Source organism: Rutilus rutilus (assembly GCF_951802725.1).
Source record: "Rutilus rutilus genome assembly, chromosome: 23".
Lineage (NCBI taxonomy): Eukaryota > Metazoa > Chordata > Actinopteri > Cypriniformes > Leuciscidae > Rutilus > Rutilus rutilus.
The window spans coordinates 24,208,124-24,234,098 of record NC_140233.1 but is presented as its reverse complement, the minus strand read 5'-3'; the positions used below and the strand labels follow the sequence as shown (position 1 = coordinate 24,234,098).

At 38.5% G+C, this 25,975-nt stretch overlaps 2 protein-coding genes across 2 annotated transcripts in view; one reads left to right on the top strand and one right to left on the bottom strand.

Moving 5' to 3' along the window:
* Positions 1-11,614: 11,614 nt before the first annotated feature.
* fibina (fin bud initiation factor a) lies at positions 11,615-14,868 on the bottom strand (the record flags this gene model as incomplete). Its single annotated transcript, XM_084397231.1, is given in 2 exon segments — positions 11,615-14,810; positions 14,812-14,868. Coding segments are annotated over 2 exon segments (672 nt in total). The 3' UTR covers positions 11,615-14,195.
* Positions 14,869-15,911: 1,043 nt separating this feature from the next.
* The window catches only part of slc5a12 (solute carrier family 5 member 12), a gene marked incomplete at its 5' end in the record, with an annotated part of 31,514 nt that continues 21,450 nt past the window's right edge, over positions 15,912-25,975 (top strand). The window contains 4 exons of the mRNA XM_084397675.1: positions 15,912-16,265; positions 18,591-18,656; positions 18,746-18,797; positions 23,346-23,413. Coding sequence (XP_084253801.1) covers positions 15,912-16,265; positions 18,591-18,656; positions 18,746-18,797; positions 23,346-23,413 — 540 coding nt within the window. The remainder of the gene's footprint in view (positions 16,266-18,590; positions 18,657-18,745; positions 18,798-23,345; positions 23,414-25,975) is intronic.

Below are 25,975 nucleotides of genomic sequence, written 5' to 3'. Positions count from 1 at the left end.
GAAGGTTTATGTCTAACTTAAAAAAAATGAATGAGGAGGAATGTAGTGAATGCTGTCCCAGGTCCCTAATGACCCGAGGTGTGTGTTTAAGGGTTAAATGTTCTGATTTGATTGAAATGTCAAGGTGGAGCAAGGGTGGCGGAGGACTGAGGCAGAGCCGGAGGAAAGATGGACCCTGACAAAGCCAAAGCGGTGGAGGAACGTGGCTCAGTCAAAGTCCCGGAAGTTCATGGCATAGGCAGAGCAACGACTAAAAAACAACTCAGAGCCAGAGGGACGAGGGAGCCTGGTGGAGCTGCAAGGACGAAGGTCCCAAGTGGAGTCGGAGGGACGAAGGCCCCAGGTGGAGCCGAGGGGGCGAGGGCTCCATTCCATGCCTTAAAACTCCACAAGGATACCGTCCTTGACGTTGTTGCCAGCTCATGCACTTGGTCAGACTCTCTATTGGGCTCAGGTTCCGAGGCGATGTTGAAATAGGATAGTTGATCAGGAAAAAAGGAGGCATGAACCGGTGAACGTTTAAATGATGTTTTATTAACAAAGTTCGGGAGGAGCAGGTTCAGATAATTAACCAAATTATGCACAGCTGGAGATTAATCAGTAATCAACTCAATGACAGAGTATAAATTCACAGCAGACCTATCTCTGTTCATTGAAAGTTTGTCAGCATCCCTCCTCCACCCCATCTCCTCACTTACAGTTCCATCTACACTTACCAACTGGGGGGAGTACTCTGGGTTCGGGCCTAACTCCGAGCTCGGAGCCCTCCCCCCGGACAGCACGCCAAATACGCATAAACTTATTGTACTAATTATATGTAGATGTGAACTCGTGAAACATTTTAATTATAAAAAACAAACACAAAACGAAAGTAAAGTGGCAGCCCCTCACGGAAAATTAGTGCACACACATAAAAACAACATAACATAAATGTCCCAGGCCTGGTCCTTTTCCGTCTCGTCACTTTATTCATCCGGATCTCCTTCCGTGAGACTGGAGGCCGGTGCAGCGCAGGTGACACTCATTAGAAATCGCGACGTTCCCACGGCTCTCAGCCTCGCCCTGCTCACCACATTCAACCACGTAAAAAACAAAGACAACAAAAAAAGAACTGTGAGAACTGAGGACTATAAGGGACTTTTTATACGACAACGTTTTAAACTAAAAGTCTAAAATTTTGTATGCGTTTTGGCTTTTCATTTACACGACAACGTGTTTTGGTGGCCTGAAAACGGATAACCAAAACTAAAACACAAACAAACTGAACATAATCCTGATTTTTTTTTTTTTTTTTTTACATTAAAATATTTTTTTTTTATAGTGTCCCCCCCCCCCCCCCCCTCTGGATGTTTTAATGGGACTATTACAATAGTTATCACAGATGGGCTGAGGATGAAGATGAAGTGAGGAAAAACAGATCTAAAATGCAGCATAGTCTTTATTAAAGGTATAGCGGAGGATTTTTTACTTCCGGGTGGATCACCTATACTATTGGTCCTCCTAATTGTCAATCATTCCGGTGAATCTATCAAACTTATTCAAAAAGTGGAGAGGGTGGGTCTTATCTAAAATTCGGAAAGATCCTCCACTATACCTTTAAACATAACAAAAGAGGATAATCCAACAACGAGTAATCCAAACAAGAGAAAAGAAATGCAAAGTCTGCACGACACACAAACACAGACAATGTACTAAACAGAGGGCAATATATGCTCAGAGGACTCATTATCCCTTATTAATATTGATTTAAAAATAATTAGTAAAGCCCTGGCCACACGTTTTGAATCAGTAATTTCATCTCTCATCCATCCAGATCAAACAGGTTTCATCAAACAACACCAGATGATTATTCAACATTATGAACCTATGTAAACAAACAAGCAAAAAAAAAAAGAAAAAAAAAAAGACAATAATAGTATATCATTGGACGCAGAAAAGGCTTTTGATAAAGTTAATTGGATCGGTACTTTATACAACACTTAAAAATGTTGGTTTTGGAAACTCGTTTATTCACTTGATTAAAATATTATATAATAAGTTCATTAAGGAGACGACTGGTGAACGGGATAACTAATCAGACACACTGGGAAACTGGGTCAAAAGACAAGGGAAAACAGAACCGAAACACAGCATACATGTTACAACTATCAATCTGTCATAGCGAATGGCATCATATCATCCCCATTCCAGCTTCAGCGAGGGACGAGTCAAGGATGGCCATTACTCTTCGCTCTATTTATAGAGCTTCGAGCTGCTGCAGGAAGACAGAATGATAATAACACCAATCATGAAATTACTCTAAACGCTGATGACTTATTACTCTTCATACAAAATCCCAAATCCACTAACAGAAATAATTCTGCCATATCAGACTACGTCTTAATCTAGACCAAACGTTTTTTCAATCTTACCATTGAATATGAAGTCATATGACTCTAGCATGGACATACCATTCACAATAAATAATATTGCAATATTGCATTAAACATATCCCAGAACCTCTTCGACTTATTTAACCTCAATTTTATTCAACTATTAAAAACAATAGAAGATGATCTAACTCAAAGCAAATTTGATACGTTTCTAAAATTAGTTTACAAACACTACAAATAAATAAATCTCAAGGTGGTCTAGCAGCACCAGATTTCCAGAACAGGCAGAATGTCAAGAAATAATCATGTCTGATCTTCCATAAATATACATATATATATATATATATATAAAAATCAGAATATTATCCAGTTCCATCTGGTTGAAGATTGGAGTCACACGGGTATGGAGACGGGTTTGTTGAGGATCAGTGCTGATGGCTGTCGTGTCGATGAGGCCTTCACCTGTGAAGAGCTGACACAATCTCTGCTGACACTTCAGGGATTTGTGTTTGTACTTAAGATAAGAGTAGTTCTGCACACCGTCATCTAAACCAGGATTATGCCATATATAAGAGTTGTGTGGTGTGAGTCCATGGTTTGTCAGTGTATTGATTTGCCACCAGGCAGTGAGAGTTGATTTGATGATCATATATATATATATATACATACACGACAGCCATCGGCACTGATCCTCAACAAACTCGTCTCCATACCCGTGTGACTCCGATCTCCAACCAGATGGAACTGGATAATATTCTTAATGTTCCAATCCAATCTGACTTCTGACCTATAAAGCTGCCTGAATCATAATCATACACTGTTCGTTCATTGGCCAGAGGAGAACTGGCCCCCGACTGAGCCTGGGTTCTCCCAAGGTTTTTTTCTCCATTCTGTCACTGATGGAACTTCGGTTCCTTGCCACTGACGCCTTGGCTTTTGGCTTGTTTAGTTGGGGACATTTAATATTCAACAATATTATTGATTTGCCTGCATTGACACCATTATATGAGATCTGAGCTGGACGAGGACATCACGGTTTTCTCCAGAGCGGCTATATATATATAAATGAACTAAATTAATAACTTATTTTACAACAAAAATGAGCCATCACTGAACTTACTTAAGCTGGACTATGACACTGTATTTTCTTCTAGATCTGCTGTCCAGCAGAAACAAACTTTGTTGCATTATTTTCCTGTTATCTCTGTAAAAAGCGCTATATAAATAAAGGTGACTTGACTTGACAAATATCCAGTTAATTCTGTATAAAATTGTACATAGAACACATCACACAGCACAAGTTTAAAACGGTATTAGTAACTTCTGACAGATGTACTAACTGCAATCCTAATACTCTTACTTTTATGCACTCCAGTAATGCTTTTAGGATTTGTAAAGCTTCTATTTCAGTGCCTGAGGAAACATAAGTCATGAACTTTAGTGTGGGTTCCTGAGATCTTCACTCCTCCAAACCACACTCACCATGACCTCGGACAGAAGATTTGCCTTATCCAAGCTAAGCATTCTTTGGATTCAAACTAAACGAAAAACAGTTCATTCAAAAAATATTGCTTGACTAAGAATAATTTCAATGTGCAGCGGTTTAGCAAAACTGTGCTCTTCTCATCTCAAAAAGTTCTTATTGAATATTTTTTTCTGATTGGCCCGTTGAAGGCACATAATTCCAGTGTTCAAATCTTCTTTTTTCTTGTTGTCTGTGGGTAAAATGTGGAACATTTTGTTTTAGAAAATCATTCGTCAGGTCTTTTATGAGTATGAGTCACTGTTCATGTCTAGAAAGGGTAAATCTGTCTTTTTTTTACTGTGGTAAACATTTGCGTCAGGAACTTACTGTATTGTTTAGGAAAATTGGAATATCAGGAAAAATAAGGAGATCCATGCTGTGAATGCTTCAGTGTTTTTTCAGGCCAGGATGTGAATATTTGTTTCAGTAAAACTCTTTGGAAGAAGGATTTGCTAACACAGCATCTCGCTTTCTTCATATGCTGGAATCTGAAACAGAAACAACGTCCGTGTGTTTGCACAGATGTCTGACATCTCACTTTGTACAAATTGCATGAAACTCTTAGTTCAGTAGATTTCTGGAGCCTTCAACAAATAGGGTACAAAATAAAGTCTGAAGTATTTTATTATTTGTAATTTTCACCAAATGGTGAGTAAAAGGCTGTTGACAGTGACCAGTGTCTCAGAATTTGACAAATGTTTTATTTTCTGTTTTATTAAAACATCGCTGTGTGCTTGTCCAGTCAGTGTTACTAACTTCATAAATATGCAAACATGAAATTACAAAGATAAGAAAATTAAGAGGGTTTACAAATGTACAGTGTAAAATTGCAAAAGCTGACTATTAATTACCATTCCAGGATAATATATGAAATATGGTGTTTGCGTCTTAAATATGGAACAATGAGCCAGGATAATGATTGCCCAGGGTTAAGAATTACAATTTCAAGTGTGAAAAGTCAATTTGGATCCCAAAATGAGTCCTCTGATGCTAAAAACTAAGCACAGGCTAAAAAGTCTGAAAGCATTAGTGATTTCTCATGAAAGTGTTTGTTTATTCATTGCCTCCTGTTTCTGATGTGCACTTTGAAAGTCCAAATACTCATCTAGACTAAACATTGTGTGAAGTGGTGCTTGCACTGTGCAAAAGTCTGTCACTGCCATGACACTAAGTTGGGTTGTTACTATTGCATTGCTAAAACAGTTAATGTTATAATAGTATTTAATAGATCATGTCATGATCACCAGCTGGAGTGCCCTGGTTGTTCACTAGAGGGTACTCCACCCCGGACTATTGTTATTCCCTCATAGACTACATTTCCCATAACCCATTGCCCACACTCATTATCGCTGATTACTTACACCTGTGTGTCATTACCTTGTTTAGCTCACCCTTTATAAGCCTGGTCAATTCAGTCATTCATCGCTGAGTCTTGTTTGTGTCACTGCAGTTCTAAACCATAGTGTCCTGGTTCTTTTGATTTTCTGCCTGTTCCTTGGATTTCCCCGTCTGCTTCCGTCCTGTACTCAGTTCATATCTGGATTGTGTGTTTGTGTATGACCTTTGCCTGATCTGACTTAAATTGTGGATTACCCTTATAATAAACTATTTTAGCATTTGTATCCTCAGCGTTCGTGTCTCTGTGCAGTACATGGCAGAGTAAAAGTAGTTAACGTGCACTTTATTTATTATATATAGATTATTAATACATAATGATTTAAAATCATGGGGGGTGGTGTGGCGCAATGGATAAAGACACATGCCTTTGGTGTGAGAGACCCGGGTTCGAATCCACTGTGAGACACCAATGTGTCCCTGAGCAAGACACTTAACCCCTAGTTGCTCCAGAGGCGTGCGACCTCTGACATATATAGCAATTGTAAGTCGCTTTGGATAAAAAGCGTCAGCTAAATGAATAAATGTAAATGTAAATGTAAATGTAAAATGTTCTTCAAAGTTAAAATTTTAATTTGGCATCATCACAAAGTGCAGTTTTTTTTTAATCGCCTTTTAAAGTGTGTTGAAAAACATAGACAGTATACATGTACACTAACACTAAAGTGGCCTTTTATTTCATTAATATTACATTATTTGGAATACGTTATCATATATTTTTTACTTCTTAAAATATACTTTTGAAAATGTGAAGTACACTAAAAGAGTACTAGATATTGCTCGGCTTACAGCTTCAAAATATTATTGCATGCACTCTCCATCTGTTTTATTGTCTTCCAGGCAAAACTCAATAGTCAGATCACCTAGAAAAATAACAGCACACCTCTCATCAACAAGATACACACTCTGAAGTATCACTCAAGCTCATGCAGGCGCCACACACTGAAGAATTTCACACAAACTCTCTCCAGTGAGCAGTGCTGCTCATAAAAATGCATTTAACTTCATATAAAATGTTTCATTATCCGTAACCTGGATAATGAAGCTATAGTGGTTGTGGTTTGGAGCTGGTGTGCAGAGCGCCTGGAGGCTGGATCAGGCAGGGCTGGATCAGGCAGGGCTTGTGGTTGGACTGGGGTCCCACTTGGGGAAAAGGGACTCAGAGGTGAGACACACAAAGGAAGAAGGCGACCAGGATTAACTCTGTCTCAGCATGCCAAACTTAAGACCGCCCTATATTTCTTCAGCCCTTCACTAAATACTTCCTCATAGGAAAGTATCATCACTTATCAGATTTCTTTAAAATGTATTTTTATTTTACACTTTATTTTACAGTGTCCTTCTTATACGTTACATGTAGTTACAATAGCAATTACTATTGTGCATAATTACATGCAACTAACACTAAACCAAACCCTAATCCTAGCTAAGTACATGTAGTTAATTGTTATTACATGTTTCTACACCAGACAGTGGGTGTACATGAAAAAGGTGTTTTATCCCTATCAAAACACTCTGAGAAATCTAAGAAACTTTTGCGTCCAGCCCAAAACACTACTCAGATATGTTGTTTATATGACAATGACTGATGGAGTAACTGAAAGAATATAAAACACACTTAACAGTTCAGCTTAGAAATGTCTGAAGCTGTTCTATGTTGACATAGTTTGTGTCAGAGTTGTAAGTGTGTGTGTGTGTGTGATAGGGTAGGTGCGGGGGTGCAGGGGTGCTATGATGAGTACCAGCTGCTGTTTGTTTACCAAGGGCAGATTCCAGGAAGACACACTCACACATAGGCCTTGGGAGCTAATGACAGTTACTGCACTACCCCTAAACCTAACCCGTAGAAAAAACATGTTGACATCATTACATTTATAGTCATACATGATTTGGCTGACTTGTAAACATTTCAAATATTGAGAACCACATCAAATCACATGGGTTTTCAACATGATTCACCATATTTTTGAGGACATTTTCATTTATTTAGTCTCACAAGTATAGCCAAATCTACACACACACACACACACACACACACACACACACACACACACACACACACACACACACACACACACACACACACACACACACACACACACACACACACACACACACACACACACACATCATTAATTATTACACACACAAAAGGAGTGAGATAAGGCAAACAAAGGCTGTAGTTAGTAAGTAACAAACTACACCACCAAGAACACAAAATGGCTTTACTGAAAGCTTGACTTGAACATGATTTGACAAAACCTTTCATGAACTTACTAAACTTGTTATAGTAAATATTCATTGCTCGACAACAGACAAGATAAATACGAGGGTATTTATTTATACAAAGACAAGTTACTTAAATTAGGAACACTTGGGCTGAATTTAAAATGTATGTGCTGAATTCAATGAAAACGTACTTTTCAAGTGCTTTTTATTGGTATTCTGTGTTATATAAATACCTTCACGGACATACTACATCTATAATTTTGGCATCATTCTTTGAATATGTGTTTTTCAATGAAAGGACCCTTTTCATTTCTGGGGCTCTCAAAAGTGTAAGTCTTCATAGTAGAGAAAACTTCTATAGTGGTGAACAGTAGACGACAGCTAATATACTTTCTGCATTCCCATTTGCTCCAATAGCAAAAAAAAAAACATCCATGATAGCATTTCCATGACTTTGTAAAAAAGGAAAAAATATAGAAAGATTAATTACAGCAGTCAGATGAGAGAATGATGTCAAAGTTGCCATAATTTTCCCAACTGCTGTACTAGAAACACCCTTGCAGCAGTTAATTTGTCTTCTCTAATTTACTGGCAAAGTAATAACACAAAGTATAGCAGTTTAAATGTACATTTAAATTTTTTTTTTAAATGATATGAAAACCTTTCCTAGATTTGCAATGTTGAGAACTGTGTTAACCCGTCATCACAGTCTTTGAAAAGGGTCCATAACATATAGTAGCAACATGGAGTGAGAAGCTGTGACATGGTACAGGAACTGGCTGTGGCTGTGCCTAAGTCTGTGACATCAATGCCATGAACTGGATCCATTACAGACAATGGTATAGGCTAGACCAGGGGTGGGCAACTCTGGCCTTTGAGGTGCCCTAACACTCATTAGCACTCACACCAGTGGCCTCGCTCCATGCACGGCTCTCTGCCCCGACCTGCTTGCCACACCTGAAGACCTTGATTAGCTTGATCGCATGTGTTTGATTAGGGTTGGAGCTAAACTCTGCAGGAAAGTGGATCTCAAGTTGCCATAGAGTGATAAGGAAGGATGAGACTGACAGAGGGTGTGAAAAGGCTCACAAATAGAAACTAAGAAACTAGATAACCATGAAAACTGAAGTTCTTGCAGAGGGCTTGATGACAGTCATTGGGTCTGCAGATTTAGCCTAGAAATGCTTACTGTGAAACAAGCAAGTAACTTTTTCTCTTTCAGAGGTGCAGAAGAGACTCAAAAATAAGGCTCCAGTACAAGTATATTCATAAAACAGTGGACCTGGTGTTGTTCCAGATTGGTGATGGGCACTGGTGGATAGGGCTCACTGCTTGTGGCCCCACGGAGCATGTGCCTCATATGCCTTGTCGGCAATCCTGTCCTGCCTCTGTGACATGACTGGGGACATGAGAAGTGTCTGTGACCAGGCTCAACCAAGTCAGGTTGGTCAGAAACTGGGGCCACTGTGACTTGGTCAGTGGGACAAGAACCCTCCTCCTCCATGTGCACGGAAAGAGCAGCCGAGATTCCTCAGGATAATGGGCTGTATTGATGTCAGTGAATACAAGTTACTTGACATCTCTCTTAGAGAGATTGAGACACTGGGTGGGGATATCGGACACTGTTTTAGACTGGTTTTTATCTTATTTGTCAGATAGGAGGTTCTACATGTCCCTGAATAATTGCACGTCTTCTTATTCTACTGTGAAGTATGGTGTGCCACAGGGGTCGGTCTTGGGACCAATTTTATTTTCATTATATATGCTTCCTTTAGGGCACATTTTTCATTTTTATGCAAATGATACAGAGTTGTACCTGCCCATTAAAGGTGACATATTATGCCCCTTTTTAAAACATGTAATATAAATCTATGGTGTCCCCAGAATGTGTCTGTGAAATTTCAGCTCACAATACCCCCCAGATAATTTATTATAGCTTGTCAAAGTTGCCTCTTTTTGGATGTGACCAATATCGTGCCATTTTTAACAACCCCAGATAATTGTTAACAACTTTTAGACACACCTGGATGTTTCTGAATGGTTAGTGGATACACGGATGTAGTTACATTGATTAAACTCATCGACTTGCAAGTACTTGTCATGTTTAACTTTTACACAAGCTGACAGTTCCCTGAGGACTTTATAAGACAGCAATTCAATTTTTTGGTCAAAGAGTGTTCTGTGCTCGTCTGTGCAGCAACGACAGAACAGTTTGCATGCTTTGCTCGAACGTTTGCCATTGCGTTAAGAACTGGTTAAACTGTTATCGCGTGCATAAACCAAATAACGGCGCAGCGGGTGGAAACGTGCAGATTAAGAGCCGGTAATATTTTAATAACATCCCCTTCCTACGTCAGAAGGGGAGCGAAATCAGATCGGCTTAATTTTTGACATGCCTGCAGAGAAAGGCTCACCAAAACTGGGTTGCACTTTTCACGCTTTCAGGGTTGGTAGATGCACAGGGGACCCAATTATAAACACAGAAAAAGTCTGATTTTCATGATATGTCCCCTTTATATCCACTGACCCTGCAATGTTAACTTCATTGAAGGACTGTCTTGGTGACTTAAACAACTGGATCCCTAACAATTTTCTTCAGTTGAACTCAGACAAAACTGAGATCCTCGTCATTGGCCTCCAGCATTTGACAAAACAGATTCTGCACTTTACTAGTTCCTTTGGCCTGTCAGATCTCAATAAGCCAGTGGCAAATAATCTTGGTGTCTGGTTTGACAGTGATTTATGTTTTGCGCAGCACACTACTTGTGCAATCATGTTTTTATCATCTTAGAAACATTTAAAAAATCTGACCCTTTTTAACTTTTAAAGATACTGAGACCATTTTACACGTTTTTATTTCATCACGTTTGGACTACTGCAACAGTCTTTTTACCTGCCTGAATCAAAAATCTATTGATTGGCTCCAGTCTGATCAGAAAGAAGATCTACCAGTCGGCTGAATCAGTGAACTTTTTTAAATCCCTTCTTAAAACATACTTGTATCGAAGAGTCTTTCCTGATTTTATTTGAAGTACAATTTTGGGAATTACTTTTATTTCTCAAATGTGTGTTGTTTTACCTCTCTTTATGTCTTCACATCCCCGTTTTTATAGCATCAAATAAATAAACAAAACCAAACTTATTTAAAGAACGAACACTTGAACTAACATCAGCGTAATGAAAACTGCCTAAAATTACAGAAACCATCTTTAAGAAAAAATTATTTGAAGTGTAATTTGATTGTTTAGTTTGTCTCACGTTCATTAGAAAGAGTGGACTATACAGGGAATTACATTGGCCCGCAGTCATTACATGGCACAGCATTGGGAATAGGAAGCACATTCTTACAGAGCTCTGGAGACAAGCTCAGTGTCCGCATAAGCGTAATATATACTTGACGAAAAGCAGTTGGCCATGTCAAATGAGCAGTACATCCAAATAGGCGGTATTCATAAAAGTATGCAGACATATTCATATACTTTTTTATCGCAATTCTTAAGTTCACATCCATTGGACACTTTACCACGAGACTGCGAGAGGAGTCATCATATTTGGAAATGGCAGGGAACATTAATGTGGCTGACATTTGTAGGTCACATTAAATCATACACACCCATGCTGACTTTGTGGAATGTTCATGATTAAATGACAGTGACATCACACTGACAGTATGCAATTCCTAATACAGTTTCTACATCTGGGGAACAATCGATCAACAAAGACAAGAGAAGATGATGAGAACTTAAAAAAGAGAAAAACTAACATTTCAAATTAAAAGACAAATGAAAACAAGGAAAGAGCGACTAAACCATTGACTAGGAAAATTATGGAATGAACCAATAAAACAAAACATATGTAAAACATCTATATTTTATTGAAATTTTGCTAATAGCTTTCGTATATGATCTTTTTATATAGGCCTAGCTAAGACTGATCACTGCATGTTCAGAAATTCAATACATATTAAATCGTAAACATGTCATCATAAAGTATATGATTACTTATTTAGAACAATCACATTTTAAAAGCTAACAGATTGGTATCTCTTTCTTCTAGTTTTGCACACACACACACACACACACACACACACACACACACACACACACACACACACACACACACACACACACACACACACACACACACACACACCTTTTAGTATCTTACTTAAAATAAACATCTTGTTTTTTTTTTTTGTTTTTTTTTACAACAAAACCACTGAAACTAGATCCAATGATACTGAACAGGCACAGATCTGGTAATACTAAACCATTACCAAAGGCATTCTTTCCTTGAGCTTTAACCTCCAGCAAGAATAAAACTCTGAATGAGAAGAAGAAAAAGAAAACAGTCGCAGCCCAGGGGACTGTGGGTAGAAAACATCTATAAGTACTTCATTGTTCTGATTAGAAATTAAAATTCAGCAGCAACACAATGCTTTTGGTACAATATTTTGGTTTATACTTCTGTGGTTTGGGTATGTTTTATGCTTCAGCATGGTATTTTGTCATGAGTCATGACTTATGTTCATGGATGGACTAAAGGTTCAAACTGTTCACCAGCAAATATCCCTGCATTCTTGTGGAGTTGGAAGTAGAAAAGGTAGATTGTGTTTCTTTGTATATTGCTGCAGACTTTGATTATTCTTCCACATGGCAGAAAGAGAAAGAGACTTTCTGTTCTAATGACACAGGAAATACCAAATCTCAACCAGCTTGTTTAACCACCAACCCTCTAACTTCCTCAATCATCCAAAACTGAATGTCAGCCCTCAGCAGTATACAGACAGCTGAGAAAGACCAGACTACTGGTCTTTAGAGTAGGCCTACCTAAAAAATGAAACAGCAGTTGTTGTCATAAGGCGGATCTGATGTAAAAAAAAAAAAAAGACTTTTGTACAGTCAGGTTAATTAAATCTTGTTAAACAATATTTTTGATTTGAATAAAACCAGTTAACGTAGATGTTACACCTCATGAAGCACATTTTAGGTTACCTACACTAACCTAAATGTGACTGATTGGTATCTAACGGTTTAATCATTTATGCAACTAATCAAAAAAAGGCACACACATTTAAAGGTGCTGTATGTAACTTTTCACTCTAAATTATAAAAAAATATCATAATATGTTTGCAGATATTTAGGAAACATGCTGAGTTACAGCCACTTATTCTACTTTGAAATGTGCGTTAGGTGCCTGTTTTTGTTTTGGTCTGTGTGACTCCGCCCACTGCCAGTTCACCCAATAGTATTTCGACACCATGGGATGCCATTTGGCCGGAAACACAGCGTATTGCAAACAAATTGGGTCAGAGATTGTAGATTCTACCCAACCTAAAAAGCCTCTGTATCCATCTAAAAAATCTCTATGAACGAGAGCATTTTGAAACGCAGATAAATCAACTTATCAACTTATATTTTAAGTCTGCTTGGCTTTCACTAACCGCGTTTCCATTACCCTTCAAATAGCGCAAACTGAAATTGCGAATTGCAAATACGGCCAATGGCCACATCAATTTTGCCAAAACTCCCATTTATCGCAAAAAAGTTTTTACGCTCGCATGAGGGTTTTTTTCTGTAAAAAAAATTCAATTCGAAAGAGGAATATTTCGCAAAACTGCAATGGAAACAGTTTTTGCGCATTTACAGGTCACCTGACGTAGACCGAGACAGACATAAGACGAGACAGAGTTCGTTATGAAATTCATAAAAGACAAAAAAATTGCAGGAATGCTGGATTGTAAAACTCAAAGAAATACCTCAACCAAGAGCTTGAAGCAGATATGAGGGAGAAACACCTCATATGTGCCACTCACAAGTATAAGGGGCTTTCCTTACCGTTAATGCTTAACACGCCTACGTCCCCTTCCATTAAAAATAATGACTAGTGCGGTGGCTGGGATATATATAAACCATATAAACCTTCCAACATCCATTGCCATGATTGGAATGACTGATCGTGAGAGGAAAAAATTACGTTTTAGTCGCATAACATCGGAAACACCGTCATTTCGCAATGTTTTTTTTAAGAAAAAATCTCAAAAGTTTTGCGCAAATCTGTAATGGAAACATGCCTACTGTCAATTGCGCCCGTTCTTGTTGCGTGCCCTCAAACTGGCAACCCGCGTGAGCGTCGAGTCTGAGTAGGAGGGGGTGGGATAAACAACAGTCTCCGATATTTTGAATTTGGACTGCAGTACCTATTTCGACCACTAGCTGTCATCTTACAGACTGCACCTTTAATCTTGTTTGCTTGCATGCCCAGAGACAAAAATTGCAAAATGGAAATATTCAGAAATTTTTTTCAGAATTAAGACTTCTGTATTTTACATTTACAGAAACATCAAATATTTTTGGAGAGTTATTGAGGTTGTTGCACATTCAGAAAATACCTGCTAATACATCTGAATTGTCATTACTTTTTTTTCTTTCTTTTTTTACCCATAATAAAGCATCAATTATTATTATTATTTTTTTTTTTATATTTAAAGAAACTCTAATCCAAAATGGTTCTCCACTATTGAATTTCATTTTATTTTTAAGAGTCAAGGAACCTTCATTACTCAAAACCACAAAAAGAGTTTCATGCATGGGGAATTTAAGATTTCCAGCATTTAACAGAAATGCAATAACAGCCCAACTTGGACTGTAGTCTGTCCAGAATATCTGTGAGTCTAAACATTCAGGTAGTCATTTTTCAGTCGGCTTAACCTCGATCCATGACTCCGAATGATCAGAGAGATGAGATCGTGTTTATCCTTGAGTCCGGAGGAGATGTCCAGAGTTTCCTGCAGGGTGTCTCTCACATTATACATGGGGTTGATAAAGTTATTGGTGAACTCATTCTCCTCTCTTTGCTCCGTCTCCTGGCTTTGCTTGAATTTTGTCTCCAGCTCCAGAAGAGATTTCTCCACGTTTGTAAATGCATCACTGATTTGCACAATTTCCCTCTTCAGGTATTTTCCGTAACTGTCCTCGCCGTCCAGGTCGTAGGAAATGCTCTTCCCAATGGTCTCCAGAACGCGCGCTGCGTCTTCAATCTGTTGTTTAATGATGATAAAATCCTCTCGAATGAGCGAGTCCTGGTCTTCCTCCAGTGGACATGGTCTGCGGTCGATCCATTTGAAAAGCATCTGGCATTTCTCCAGGTCTTCGGTCTCCTCGTAATCACCGTCCGGGACGAAGAAGTGGTGAAAAGTCCCGTTGGACATTTCAGGGAGCAAAGGTCCCGTGCAGACCATGCCGTAGAGCGGCAATAAAAACAGACCAAGTGTAAAGGCTAACATGATTAGATAGCTTCTGTCCACTCCGTAGGTCTGACTGACCTGACAGAGACGATGTCCACATCTGGAATTCTTCATATGAGTATGCGCACTAGAGGAGACTACGCTCATGGCTGTAATTTGAGTCCAACGCGCTTTTACGCGCTCTCAAATTACCTCACTGAGCAAATAAGCACAGTGAAAAAAAAAGAGAGAGAGAGAGAGAGCTTTTAAACTTAATTTTTTTACGTATATATGTGGAACACTGTAATAACTCTAATTGGTTATATTATAATTGATAATTGATTGGTCATAAACAAACATTGTAATTTACAGCATAATGATAGAGTGAAGAGAGAAACTAATAAAAATCAGCATGAATTTATTTGATTCTATGTGGGAAACCTAATGGTCAGAAAGTGTCCCACTTTACCTATTATATTATATTATATTATATTATATTATATTATATTATATTATATTATATTATATTATATTATATTATATTATATTATATATTGGTCTCATTATACTTTTGAATGGATATTGTGTGATGTCCCTCAATGCAAATTAATTAGTATCTGTTTGAAAATGTTTAACATTATCACATCTGTCAAAACCGGCAGCATTCAGCATTCTTTCTGCTTATGAAAACGCTTTGTCAGCTGTGTGCCAGGATAAAATACACATCAGACCATTTCACGGATGATGAAGCATTACAAACATCACTCAAGCACACAAGTTAATAAAGAAGTGAGATAATAATGAACCAAATGCTAAGCCAAGTAAAATATAACACATTTTTGACAGTCACCATTACTGTCCTTCATATCCAAAATAAACAAATTGGCGATAGATAGATAGATAGATAGATAGATAGATAGATAGATAGATAGATAGATAGATAGATAGATAGATAGATAGATAGACACCTGTGGGGAAATTCATGAAGACAAATGTGAGTAATATAATGACTAATAGACCCCTCGACCCATGTCTTCACTCATAAGCATTTTTTAACCTGTTAAAAACTCAATGATTAACATGATTAACATGTGAGGTGTCTGAACTGGATATACTGGAGTCTAACTACCAGTTCAATCAGATTCTGTCTCAAACTAAAGAAACATGGAGCACAAAAGTCACTCTGTGGGAACCTTCCAGGTCGGGGACTATGTGGTGTTTGCCCTTCTGTTTGTGGTCTCCTCAAGTATTGGGGTCTTCTTCGCCATCAAAGAGAGGAAAAAACCTTCATCTAAAGATTTTCTGGTTGGGGGCCGTCAGATGACTTGCGGGCCGGTGGCCCTTTCTCTCACCGCCAGCTTCATGTCTGCAGTGACAGTGATTGGGGCCCCATCAGATGTGTACAGATACGGGGCCTCTTATGTCATCTTTGGGGTCGCCTACACATTTGTGGTGTTTTTAACCGCGGAGCTTTTCCTGCCTGTGTTCTACAGATCAGGCATCACCAGTACATACGAGGTATGAAAGTACATTTCAAATTTGCTTTTGTCGCCAAAGATTACATGTGTTTCATATCGAGACAACTCTTACTCTTGAACTATATAATCGATAATAATAATAATACACACACACTTAAAAATATTTAGGGCTAAATTTAAGATTTATGTATTTGAATTGAACATACAATTTCCATTTGGATTACAGTTTTAACATACAAAGTAATAAACTCAACATGATATATTTGTAAATAATAACTGAATATTGTTTGTTTCAAAGCTAGCTATATTTTAGCCATGTTCAAACATTTTTTTGACAGATTTATGCTGATTCCAAGCAATTTGAATAAATGCATTCATAAAAAAAAAAAAAAAAAAAATTGATGCAAATAGTTAATACAATCAAATATGCCATGGTTTTTGAGTGCAGAAATCGTACGTTTTTTAAGTAACGTATGACTGACAAATATGCATCACATTAAAGGAAGAAACATTTTTGTTCACCCCCAAAAAGAACATTTCTGTCATTAATACTCACCCTCATGTTGTTCCAAACCCGTAAGGCTTTTGTTCATCTTCTGAACACAAATGAAGATCTTTTTGATGAAATCTGAGCTTTCTGTCTCTCCATCAACAGCTACGCAACCACCACTTTGACAATTCAAAAAGTTCATAAAGAGATCGTAAAAATAATCCATATGAATGGATTCCTCTGAAGGAACGGAGAAGGAACGTTAAAAATGTATATTCTTGAGAGGAGGTGTTGGGATGACGTGGAGGGAGGGTCGAGCTAGCCTCCATTTTGTTTGACAATACTTTGAATGTCAACAAGAAGTGACGTCACCCAACATCGCTTAGAGCACCTTTAATAAGCAGAGTGTACGCGCGTTGTGGACCCGCCTATAGGCGCACATTACTAACGCGCTCAGTCTATAGAGCTGGTAAGTCCCGCCCCTTCCGCTAATCCCCGCTGGACCTCAAAGTTGAAAAACCGTCAATGCAAGTGAATGGGAGAAAATAATTATTTTCTGGTCCCGTTTGAATTGTGCCATGAATGTGAACATATGTTGTCTGTGAATTTTTTATAGAACTTTTCGTGTAAAGAATGCTACAATTTAGCGGGTAGAAGTTTGATACGGTTAGACTTTGTGTGAAAGCACTTTGTGGACTACAACTCTTCGCTGCTTTCGACGCGTTTGAAACGTCACCACCACTCGCACACGGCTCTAGCTCACGGATCCCGCTAAACATGACTGTGTCTTTGGTGCACTTCACCGCCTTCTTTCAGGGAGAGGACAAAATCGTTGAGGTTGGTGAAAACCACGGGTAAGTCAACTTTATGGGGTGACGTCACATAGGCGACATGTAGTCTTTCTCGTTATGTCTTTTCCACAACTGCTAGCCGACGAATCATACCATATACTGTCAAACTTGTAACATGAAAGATTATATAAAAAATTCACAGACAACATATGTTCACATTCATGGCACAATTCAAACGGGACCAGAAAATAATTATTTTCTCCATTCACTTGCATTGACGGTTTTTCAACTTTGAGGTCCAGCGGGGTTTTACGGAAGGGGCGGGACTTACCAGCTCTATTTCTGTTGCCTCAAAATAGCAACGCGCCAACAATGCGCCTGAACTTACCTTGTTTTCAGACCAGCAGCACGCCCTTGGGCGCACAAATGGGCGCAAATGCATTTGCTATTTAAACAACGAGCAAAAAAAACGAGCAAAAAACACTTGCGTCACACTTGGTGCTGCATTGCTCCGGGTGTAAGATAGGGCCCTGTGTCTCATAAAAGCTTTAGGGTTTGGAACGACATGAGGGCGAGTAATTAATGACAGAATTTTCATTTTTAGGTGAACTAACCAAATGCAATTCAACTACATAAATCTTAAATTTAGACCTTTATATTTTTTGTGTAGTGTGCCTTTTTATACTACACTGTAATAATATTTGTCAATAATCTCAAAATGTTTAAAATGTACTTTGTTTTGTCAAATATAATTTGGCAAATATTATATTAGTTTTGTCAATCAAACTGATATTGACTTACACAAATGTAAAATAAATCTTTTTTTATATTACATGATCACATTATTGCATAATATATTAAAATGACCATATTCAAATCAGAAATATAGCAAATGTCTAATACAGGACAGAAATTAAGTACTGAGTTGGGATGATCCCTGTCAGGTGTGATGTTGGCCAGATGTTGCTAGGCTTTTGGAGGTCATGACTTTTAGTAATAAATCACAGTCAGCAGTAGTTAAGCAAGTTAGGGCCCATCATGATACTTATTTTGTTCTGATTTGTAATTTGTGTTTTTCTCACAGTATTTGGAATTGCGTTTTGGTAAGCTTGTTCGTGTTTCAGCCACTCTAATTTATATAATTCAAACGGTGAGTGTGATTCAATGTTCATACACTTAAAATGCATATTATGTAGTTTGGATTTGTACACATTTTTATGCATATTGTTAACTCCTCAGATTCTGTACACTGGTGTGGTAGTCTATGCCCCTGCTTTAGCTCTGAATCAAGGTTAGTCTGCATTTATCACAGAGAAATAAAATACCTTGACATGAATCTGACATGAACCTGACATGAACCTGAGCGGATTGTTTAAAACATTTTTTGAGATGCTTTAGGAGAATGGTTTTGTGAATGGATTTCCCATGTGAAAAAGAAGTGCCCTTAATTGTATTGAATGTGCACTTGTAGTGTACTTTAAATCGTATACTTTAAATCTTAAGTATATTTAAATATAATAAAAAATATATATATTAATGAAATACAATTCCACTGAAGTGTACTTAATGAGAGTCAACTTTCATGACAATGTTTCTGAACGCTTTTAAAAAGTTTACTTTGTAACAATGTCAAATTAAAGGTTTTATATTACTGTTTTTCTCTGTCTTTTATTTTCATTCTCTAAACTGTAAGTTCATTTGTCAAATGTTTGCTTGAACATCAGAACTCTATTGCATGTCTGAAAAATGTAGCAACTCACCCAAAACATTTAATTCATGCTTCAAAACCTAGTTAATGTGTCAGTAAATTGCCCAATGCCACCAAAATGAAAAGTGTTTTTGTCATAGTGTGAGCCCAGCGTTAAGGTTGGTTTAAGGGGTAAGAGAAGGGTTATCAGTAATTCTAGATTTAATTACAGCTGTTATTACATGAAGGTCTTTTATAAATGCAAATACAATGTAAAAACACAATAAGTGCATTGTATAAAATATTTAATTCAAATGTTAGTACATAGTAATTAAAGACACCTAATATCAAGTGGGACCTACTATTTTTTATTTATACATCACATTCATTTTTGTAGAAATGTGTTACATGTAAACTGGAAATTCACAGTTGCTTTTTAATTTTTACATATTATATTCTTCCCCTAACACCACACATTCTTACATATCTTCATATTGCACTTCCATGACAAGAAACTGTGAATTTTCAGTTTACATGCAACACATTTCTACAAAAATAAACTGCTGTTGTTGTTTAGGTATTTAGATGTTCCTCCATGTCATATTTATGGAATATACATGCATGCCCAAGATATTTTGATAATTCAATTAATCATTTTGCATGTGATGGTTTTTATGATGAAAGAATGTTTAGAAGTTGTGAAGAGTAAAACTGTTTGTTCAGTTTTGATCAACAAGCCATGTGCATTTAGATTGCTTTCATTTAGTCACTAACACCATTGTGTTGAAATCCAGACACTAGGGGTCACCCTTGAGAGCCCCAAACACCTCTGAAATATTCAGAAAAGGCCAATGGAATGTCCAGGCCACGTCCACAGACATGCGGGTATATGAGGCGGCCGGCATGCACACACATTTCAGCTTTGTTTTTCGAAGCCTAAGCCGTCTCTTTACTCTGCAAGAGAAGCAATTCCATTCACCTCTGGAATACAGCATTTGCTGCTGGGTTATCAGCATAAAGCAGTGGATAAGTGCAGAGAGCTCCTCTGGGCCATTCTAAAAGAGGCAATTTCCTTTTCAAAAGAGTGAATTCCTCTAAAAGATCTGCACGGCAGATCGCGTCTTTCTCTCTCCCTCGGAAGGGTACAATTGCTGTCTGCACTGGTTAGGCCATGCCCATACAGAAACAGCTTTCGTGGATGGTTCATGCTTTCCCTGCAAGAGCGTGCCCATTAGGACGTTGCGGTTGCGACTCTCGTTCTTCTTCAAGAGGCCGAGATTGTCCTCACCAGATTCAGATTCTCCCCACTGGGTAGGACGCCTCAGCGGCAAACACTGAGGGCGATCTGGGGGATCGAATGAGAGAGATGCCGCCTGGTCACTCCCTGCGCGCCTCTCATTACTCAGCACACTCGTTCCCCTGTTTGAGTTTCTGGATGAGTTTGGCGCCTCACCCTCGAACTAGCTTAATTTCTCATTCAAGGCATGTGAGGAAGGTGGGCTTATGTCTTCTGACGTAGATGACTCATCTGTGCTGTTACCTTCGGGTGTGACAGTGCAGTCTGAGGCTGAAGCAGAGTTGGCAGCCATACTTTCCCGGGCAGAACGATTGGTTCCTGGGGTCGGAGCGTGATGCAGTAGAGGCAGTGAATGTAGTTTAACCTGCCTCCATGGGTCCAGTGAGGGTCAGGCTTGGGAGGCGTGAGGAAGCAGCGCATCCTCGAAACACAAAAAACCCTGCAGCAAGAGAAGGGGGGCTAGGAGTGAGAAAGCAGAGAGTCGCTCATTGCTAAACCGTGCCCGTTATGGTCCAGAGACTAAGGAAACTGCTCTTTTATGCGGAACAGAAGTAAACTCTTTGAAACAAAACTGAAGATTCTCCTCCCTCCATCTCTGGGCCACCCACATCAGGGCCACTTAGATGGACGTTTGGAGGGTTTAATGGCAGCCTGAGGGATGGCACCTTCCTGTGGGAGGCACGACGGGGCGGCCGGGGTGATGTCTCAGGTTACGCAGGGGGATGCCCTCTGTGGCCAGCCCGCAGCGCCTTGGTGATATCACACCAGGGCAGGATAATCTTGATGGCCTCCGTCTGCTTTTGGACTGCCGAGACCTGCTGGGCAAAGTCCTTGAAGAGGCCACCTTGCGAAATGGGGGCATCAAGAAAGCGGATTTTGTCGGCATCCCTCATCTCTGGAGGATTTAGCCAGGGACGGCGTTTCTGGGCCACCAAGGTGGATGTTGTCTGACCGAGGGCCTGTGCCATGACTTGCGCAGTTCCTGCATCAACCCTGGCTCAGAACTACTGTCTTGTAATTATTTGAGTGCTGGCAATCGCATGCTTTTGAAAGTCCTGGAAGCTGCCTTTCTAGCAACACTGTGAGCCTTAGCAGCTAGGGCTGCCATCGTCTTACAGGCCTTGGAGAGGAGACGTGGCCGGTTTCACCGCAATTACATGCTACACTTGGGGAATCTCCATGTAACCCCTGGCGGCCACACCATTGAAGGTAGTGAGAGTGGAGGAGGTTGTGAAGCGGCTTCGGCCAGTAAAAGGTGCTTTCCATGACTTCTGGACCTCCTCGTGCACTTTCGTGAAGAAAGGCACTGGGGCACGACGTGGCTGTGAACCACTTACCCAGGAACCACTTATCCAACCGCAAGCACTCAGGACAAGGTGGAGGGTTCAGCAGAGGGGACTCTTCCCTTCACGAAGAAGGAGAGTCACAACTGTAAAGCCGACATGGTTATGCTCTCGCAGTGACAACATGAACCATCCATGAATGCCATCTCAGCATGCTCGCGGACCAGACATGTGAGACAGCAATCATGGCCGTCAGATGAGGACAGGAAATGACCACAAGGACGAAAAAGCATTTTTGAAAAGAACACCATCTTATATACCAGTGGCTTGGTCTGCAATGCATTTTTATAAAACTTAGAGGTGATTGGTACTCCAGAGTGAGACCCCTTTGTCTGTTGACATAATGTCGTAGTGATTTACAGGAATGGAATAAGACATTTATGAGGCAATTACTTTTTTTTTTCTTTTTTTTTTGTAGGCTGGTCATATTTGACCGGAAACACCACAAGTGTAACTTTGTTCCAGTTTGTAAATAAAAGCATTTCAAAACGAACTTCCTGGTTAAACATTAAAGCACACTAGTGGGATAAACAGTGCAACTTTTTTTCCATGTTCTGTTGAATATTGACAAAATCATCCACAATTATTTATTTTTTTTCACTCAAAAACTGAAGTGCATTAGCTTAGATCAATGAGGCCTACGATCAAGAAATTCAAAACCTATCCTAATTAAAAGAAAACAAGTTGACAAAAAGCTTGAATCCAATATGTGGCGATGATATAGCATAACGAGCAGTTTACAAGCAATATTTAAAAGGCTGGTCATTTTTGACAGCCAACATTAGAAGGTTTCAGGGTTTTCAACAGCGTAAGGGTTACAAGAAGAAAATCATCAAAAATTCTTTCAATTTCTGCCATTTTGTTTTTATGTGGAACATGAGAAATTTTGGGGAAAAAATCTCTATAAAGAACAAGCTTCATAAAGAACACAAAACAGACAAAAAAAAAATCTCTTGAGGTTATTCCCAATAAAGCATGGTTCACTAAATACTTAATATAAAAGTACTTATGCAGTTCCGGACAGACTTTGCCATTTTGACCAGTAGGTACAGTTGATGCAGTTTAATAAAGTGTGTAAAATGTATTTTGTTTGTTAAATTAGACTCTTTACTGTATGGTTATTGTGACTTTTTATTTTAGTGGTTCTCAACTTTTTTTATTCCAAGCACCCCACCCTCTACCCCTTTGTTCAAAGCCTATCCAAGCTTATATATACCCCTAGTACTTCTGTTGTAATAAAAATAAATACATTTTAAACAAATCTTTCAGTTTAATATCGTATATCTCAATTTTATTTGTTTGTTTATTTATTTTGCATTTTAATGAAGATCATGTTAACTGAATTTAAATCATCTCAGACTAATTTGGTCATCCCTGGAGGTTTGCTGAGGCCCCCTTGTGGGCCCCTGCCTCCTGGTTGATGATTTATATTAAAGTCAGCTCTACATTTAGGAGTCATTCATGCAGAATATCATGTATATAAATATATCCTTTTTATTCTTTACCCATCAGTGACAGGATTTGATCTTTGGGGATCCATATTTGCCACTGGCATTGTCTGCACTTTTTACTGCACATTGGTGAGTGTTGAATTAAGATTTGAACTGACTTGATTATGATTGTAATTATGATTATTATCTTCAATTATAATTGTGATGGTGATGGGATTATGACTGTAATCGTTAGTGATTGTGATAACGATTGAGTGTGATTATTATATCGGTTATCATTATGATTACTATACTATTTATAGTCTTACAGGACTATGAACAGGACTCAGGACACGTATTATGTTAAGTGAACTATGCTATCTTTGTTTGTGAAGGAGCAATCATCATACAAAGCCACAATATCCAGGAGATATTGTCTCAGTTACATATGTAACCCTCATTCCCTGAAGACGTTAGATGCTTTTCACTTTAAAATAATGGTCCAGATCACTAGTAGTTCCTGCAGAGTAACTAGGTAACACTTGAGTAATTAGTGATGCATTTTATGACTATATTTGGAGTAATAATTATATCTGATTACGTCTCAGACACACGATAATGTTCTTTATTATTTGTCAGTTAGTTCTAGTTATTAATGAGGATAATCTCATTAAGTAATGATTGATTACCTAATAAGGAACTATCTCCTTAATTTGAAATGACTTACTGATTAGTTAAGCTTGTTTCTATAATAGTAGTAGCTGAAGTGTTAATGTATTACTCAGTAGTCCTGAATGACTTCCTGCATAGTTACTTGTTAATGACGGAACATCATTCTAAAGTGTTACCAAAAAATCTTCTATCATGTGTCATTATATTTATTGAGTTGGTTTATGCGTTTTATGTGTCGCGCTTCAGAAATGTTGAAAATTATGTAATTTCCGGTAAGAAAGCAATGAACAGTGTGCATCGATGCTCCCTGGTTTTTGTGGTGCATTGTGGGATTTTTCAGGGAATAAATGTTACAGTGCACTGGAAGGATTTTGGGATTGAAACAACCTTAAAAATGGCCGACAACCTGATCAGTGCCCTGACTCCTGAACTAGGGAGCTGCTTGAGACACACCTCCAGGAACAGGATTGGGCACCCCTGCTATAGGCTATAGTAACTGTATAATTGTTTCATGCTGCAATGCATGTTGGCAACTCATGAACCCTTAACATTTCAGCACTATTGTCCAATATCAATTTCTTTGTTCACACAACAGTGTTTGACTATTGGGACATTTGTTGGAATCCTGTTGGTCTAACATGGGTTTTTATATATTTTGAAGTAGTTCATATTTCTTAATATTTGTGACTTAAAGGTACAATATGCAAGAATTTTTTGCCTCTAGAGGGCGCTACATTCCAAACAACAACAACGGCGTAGCTTGATGACGATGTGAAGGAGCGTGGAATGATGGGAACTGTCGTTTTAAACTCCACCGTGGATGTAAATCAGTCAGACCATAGCTGTCAACCCTCCCGTTTTTTCCGGGTTTCTCACGTATTTTAACTCTTTTCCCGCTGTCTTCCCGTTTTAGTATTTTCCCGTAAAATATCCCGTATTTTTAAAAGTCTTAAAAACGGCCAGATTTTCATCCTAGGTCTTAAATTTCATTTAGTCAGGTGACAGGTCTAAAAAAGTGTTTACCCTCGTTCATTTCCAGAAACGCTGGCCGCAGAAAGTTATTACAAAGTAGCAAAAAAGTATGGAGTTGTAGCCTACAAAGCGGAGCGCTAGATCAGGGGTCTCCAACTCGTCGCTCGCGTGCTACCAGTCGCTCGTGGCTTGATATGAGCTAGCTTGCCAGAGGCCGTTCATATATCGCGTCTTTTGCGCGATCAAGTTTGTTCAAATGTAGGCGCGCGGCAAGCGCGCTCGTAATTGAAGCGACGCGCACATTTTTTTACCAGGCGCAACGAGATGAAAAAAATCTAAACTTTTCAGAATGCCGCAAACGCACCGCAGGTCATGTCAACCAATCACCCCTTTCCATAACAACACTGAAAGCTCAGTCAACATGAAGGATGGGGGTACACCCAAACACTACTAATAAATATAAGCTATAATGTGTAAATGTCAGTAATCTATCTTTTTTGACTCATTCTTTTTATAAAAAAATATTTAAAGGCTGAAATATGAGGTTTATCTTTGTATAAAACCTTTTTTGTCAAAACTTTATTTGAACTTGTTTATGTAAACAAAAAGTGCATATTGATGCTAATCAATTAGTTTTTTGCTGTTTTTCGACATAAAACTTGTTGAATTGACTTCATTCTGTAGTATTAGTACTTTTTTGAACAGGATTCTGTGATAACCGTGATAATTTTGGTCACTTTAATCATCTCATCATTTCCTCTAGTTATGATCAACTAAAACAACAATCAACAATAATTGTGTTTTTACAGTATAATATGCAAAAGTAAAAAAAAATCTATAAAAAAAAATATCTACCTCTCTCTCTCTCTCTCTCTCACACACACATCAGATAATCCTAGATAGATAGAAAGATAGATAGATAGATACTCTAATGATCCCGAGGTAACTATCTATCTAATGCGTCGTGTAGGGTCTTAAATTCCACTAAACATTGGACGTCGGATAGACGTGCAGATCATGTCTATATTGGGTCCGTCGGTCCATGACCAATTCTGGACATCTATTCGA